The 5,023-nt window shown below is 43.5% G+C and overlaps 1 protein-coding gene across 1 annotated transcript; it reads right to left on the minus strand.

Moving 5' to 3' along the window:
* Positions 1-481: 481 nt before the first annotated feature.
* LOC104915343 (small EDRK-rich factor 1-like) lies at positions 482-5,017 on the minus strand. Its single transcript, XM_010726217.3, has 2 exons — positions 4,930-5,017; positions 482-618 (listed from the first exon to the last, which is right to left on the minus strand). Exons 1-2 carry the CDS (start codon positions 4,934-4,936, stop codon positions 506-508), a joined length of 120 nt encoding a protein of 39 aa, XP_010724519.1. The 5' UTR covers positions 4,937-5,017; the 3' UTR covers positions 482-505.
* Positions 5,018-5,023: the final 6 nt, after the last annotated feature.

A 5,023-nucleotide genomic window follows, 5' to 3' on the forward strand; every position in this document is an offset into this window, starting at 1 on the left:
TCAGATATTGGCTTGATGATTTTCTAACCAGAGTTTCATACATCTTTTTTGCAGCCCTTTATCAATTCCATTTCAATAAAGGGCATATATTATAAAATAATCAGTTAACCGCTATCACATCTTTATCCTGATCATTTCAGCAAGGTATCCCATGATGTAGAAATGCCACTAGATTAAGAGAATTATGTGAAGTATAATGTAATTTTAGAAATAAAGAGCACAATGGATCAAACATCTTCAAGATAGTATTACAAAATATTTCCCTGTTAACACCAGACAAAAAAGCTGCTCAAAAGTACTAAGCCTTTCGAGGTCTTGCCAAAAATAAACATGTATAACAGCAGATATAGTAAAACCTACATCCAGGTTTTGTATTCTGATAAATGAGTGGACCATGAACCAAAGAAAAATATTTAAACCCTGTTTCAGCTAAGACACTGGATGTTCTGTGTCTCATCTTTCCTCCTATTTTGCACAATCACTCCAATCAATGGTGCTGGGTATCTTACCTCTGCTTTCTCTGAGATGCAGACAAGCTATCCTCTTTCCTTTTGCCTTTAAGAGTTTCCTGAGTCTTCTTCAGGTTCTTTTGCCGAGCAAGTTCACGCTGATTTCCACCTACAAGATACCGTATAGTTTGTACAGGCAGTACCACTTTCTAAATGCAGTTAGCATGTCTATTACAAAAATATTTATTTGGCTCATTTTGCAATTAGCAATGACATTATCTTTTGTCGTGGTCTCTCTCTCCTGCACAGTGAATCAAGAAAGCCTTATTGAGTGCACCCTCAGCAAGTTTGCAGATGACACCAAGCTGAGTGGTGCAGCTGACATGCTGGAGTGCCCTTTGGGATGCTATCCAGAAGGACCTGGAAAGGCGTGAGAGGTGGGCCCATGCCAACCTCACAAAGTTCAACAAGGCCAAGTGCAAGGTCCTGCACCTGGTAAGGGCAATCCCAAGCACAAATACAGGCTGTGTTGAGAATGGCTTTAGAGCAGCTCTGAGGAGAAAGATTTGGGGGTGTTGGCTGATGAAAGACTTAGCACGAGCCAGCAGTGTGCACTTGCAGCCCAGAAGGCCAACTGTACCTTGGGCTGCATCAAGAGAAGTGTGACCAACAGGTCAAGGGAGGTGATTGTGCCCTTCTGCTCTGCTCTTGTGAGACCCTACCTGGAGTACTGCTTCCAGTTCTGGGGCCTCAACATAAGAGCATCAAGCTGTTGGTTCAGAGGAGGGCCGCAAAGATGAGCTGGAGCACCCCGCTACAGGGACAGGCTGAGAGAGCTGAGGCTCTTCAGCCTGGAGAAGGCATTGAGAGGACCTTATAGCAACAATTCAGTCCCTGAGGGGGGCCTACAGGAAAGCTGGGGAGAGACCAAAGGCATGGGCCATGACAGGGTGAGGGGAAATGATTTTAACTGGAGAAGGGTAGATTTAGACTAGATATTAGGAAGAAATTCTCTACTGTGAGAATGGTGAGACACTGGAACAGCTTGTCCAGAGAGGCTGTGACTGACCCCTCCCTGGGGTCAAGGCCAGGCACAATGATGACAATTGCTCTTCCGATGAGGAGTCTTCCTTAAGAAGTCACGAACATGATGTCACCATCCAATATGGCTTACAAATTAATTTTAAGCTTTTAAAGCCTCCTCAAACTCTTCCCAAGGCCCTCTTAAGAAATCAAGAAGCCAACGGCCTTACTTATTTGGAATCCAGAAAAATCTACCTGCTTTCCATCTGTGGTTGCTGTCACACAAAATCACTGCTAGACTCAGCAGTGGTCTTGTGGTCAAGCAGCCTGAACTTTTAATAGGATTTGTATTCTATTACTGGTATATGCATATCCCAGAAGTTCAGTTAGGACTACTATTAAATGTCAGAGTTGCCTTCACCTAGAACTGTGAAGCAGAGAAGACGATGGAGTATACAAGCGGCTGAATCAGAACCCCACATCCTCATCAAGACACCCTGATAAGTAAAAAAGAGTTTAGCACCCTCCCCAGAATAAGTGTCCTTGCACAGGGTGGACATCCCTAACACTGTTCACAGGTGAAAGTAGTTCCATCATATTCAAGAAATTACATGGACAAATGCTCAGGCAAGTTCTTGCCATGGGTTTTTGTTCATAGCTTTCCTTCCTCTGCATGCTTCTTTGATTTCATTCTAAGCCAACATCTTCCTCCTTTTATGAGTTTCCCTATATAGGTGATACCTTGCTTTGGCAGCAAGGACACAGTCACTGTTGGTCTACTTACTTTACACTGACGCACTGTTAGTCCATTCAACTTACTACAAGTGAACAGTAATAAATAAGTGACCGTAAGTCTTATTTGTTGTATTTAAGCACAGCCTTACAAAGTGTTTAGTCTCCCTTTCAACAGACAGCAGTAAGTGAATATATTTTATTAAAATACACATACAGCACTGTTGCCAGCACAGAGGAGGACTCTCTGGGGACAGAAAGTTTCCTCCACAACTATCAACACCCTGAACTAGCTGCTGAGAAGGCTTGCAATCTTTTTATCTGAAAGCACTCCTGAAAGCACAAAGAACTGCACAACACAGCAACTGCTCAGAACAGTCGCACCTCTCCAACCAAACACTCCAGGTCTTCTTTGTGATGGCCATAGCAATTACAGACACTAACACTTCTGTATTAACTGAAAATCCTTAAGATGACCTATGCCATCTCTCAAACTCCAAGACCAATCTCTCCAAACTTCACGTGCCTGTAATTTCAGAGTCAAGGCGAAGAAGAAAATTTAAAGCTTTATTGTTGATATAATCCACAGCTTTGTACAAACCCCACTTCTGAGCTGATAAAGGTATCTGCCATGCCAACAAGACAAAAGCGTTCCTTCGTCACAGCCTCTGGCAAGAGGTGCTACATACAGCATATTATCACTGCTACTTCCTGAGGGCTGCTCCTGCTTTTCAGGATGTACTTCACCTGAGACTGACTACATTTTGCAAAAGCTAAAAAAATTTCAGTTCCATCCTTCTCACAAGCACTCAGTCAGATCCTGTTCCCAGAGTTCAGCCATGTGAAACAATCAATATTTTTTCAGAAACGGAAATGAAATGGCTATCTCTGGCAGTATTGGGAGTTGATTAGAACTTGATGACTCATAAGCAGATGATACATTCCAGGCTATAAATGGTTCTTCAGTTTTATAGTGCTTAGTGCATGAATGTCACGAGTATATTTGCAGCAAGGTCTTACGTGGTGCTTGAAAAAACTAAATAAATATTTATCATGAAGGAAAAAAAAAGAGGGAAGTCAAAACACAGTGTTTTAGACAGAAATCATACAGGAGCTACCCTCCTTAACCTTACACACTCCCTTCTTCTTTAATCAAGCAGTGTCTGCAGTTACTCCATACCTGTATGTATAATCTTCTCAGCACAAGAACCAAGCTGGATGGTGGAATGAAAAGCTTGGCTGCTTTTACTGCACAGCAAAGGAGAACAGATAGAAAAGTATGGTAGCACTGCATATACACTAAGCATACAGAAGAAAGCTGCTATTTGAAAATAAACTTACTTGTACCATTTCTGTTTCCAAGAAAACATCACAAGGACTATTTGGCCCTTGCACTTTACCTGAGATGTTGATTGAGTATTCCTATCTCTTAAGCGATGATGCTGTCTTATACATTCTATACATCAACCTAAATCTTCCAAGAAAGGTTGTTTTGACAGGATAGCCTTAGTTCTGCCTATCTGTGCTCTTTCATTTCCAAGACCCAGCTGTGTTTTTAGAGAAAAGTAAGCAGAAACTTCTGTACAGCACTGGAACAAGCTGTAATACTTTTTCCTGGACAGAGGCCAAAGAGAACAGCAGTAAGGACTGAGTACAGATGCCAGAGTCCCTAGAGTACTTTCTGAGCAGCAAAGGACCTAATCACATGTCAGATCGCCAGCAGAATAGAACTGACCACCACTATATTCGAAAAACAGAATGCTGAAGTAAATCGGGCAGTTTGATACAAGCACAAAGGAATAATGGAAGACAAGTACCAGGAAAAAAAAACATACATCATTTCATCCAGTCACCAACATCTTCACAGATTTATTGCATTTCCAGGCACCTCAGGTATTTGCACATTTTCAGTTTGGCAGTACAAGAACTACCATGAATTTATGAATGCAGAGGCACCGGTCTCATTCTATTTTACCAGATGAACATCTGAAATGAGAGTCTAGTCCAGGCATGACTGATATTTCTGAACTAAAGCTTAGAGCAAACAGAGAGGCAGCATACCACAGCTGCTACCCCTCTAGCATCCTGGCACTGCACTGAACTGAAATGCCTTACAATGAAACGCTATAACTCTGTTATCCTTGGCTGCAGGACACTGTACATCTCTTTAATCCTTAACACATAGTTATAAGAACAGGAAACGAACACCATAAAAAGCCATTAGCCTGCCACTTTCTCAAATTCAAGGTCTGATATGTGGGCTGTTTGTGATCCAGGTCATCATGTGCACTGTGAGCAGTACAGACGATTCAGAGCTGTATCTGTGCTGTTCGGAAGTGCCTCCTCACCTCCTCACCTCACGGCAGGCAGTTCCTGTGCTGTTAAACACAACCTGCAGAAGCCAAAAGAGCAACCCCACCAAGCAGGCAACACTCTACATTCAGTTCACAGTTCTCCACCATTTTAGCATAGATATATATATTAAAAAAAAACACTACTCATGAATGAAGTCACAACGCTTTCAGCCCTAATCACAAACAAAGCCAGGCACAGTTACGTACCCGCCATCACACGACAGCCCTTAAGCCAAGTGGTTCCGCTGTTGGCGCGGACCACCGCCTCTCCTCAACCTCCCCTCCCCGCCGCTCCCTGAGGAACGAAATACCCCGACAGCCGCGCTGCTCAGCGCACGCCCCACACCCCAAGCAGCCCCGCGGACACTCACGGGTCATCGCGACACGCTGGAGCAGCGCAGCACGCCGAACACCAGAGAACCGACACCTGCTAGAACGTTCTCCCGCTCCGCCTACCGCTCCCGC

Source organism: Meleagris gallopavo, chromosome Z, assembly GCF_000146605.3.
Source record: "Meleagris gallopavo isolate NT-WF06-2002-E0010 breed Aviagen turkey brand Nicholas breeding stock chromosome Z, Turkey_5.1, whole genome shotgun sequence".
NCBI classification, from domain to species: domain Eukaryota; kingdom Metazoa; phylum Chordata; class Aves; order Galliformes; family Phasianidae; genus Meleagris; species Meleagris gallopavo.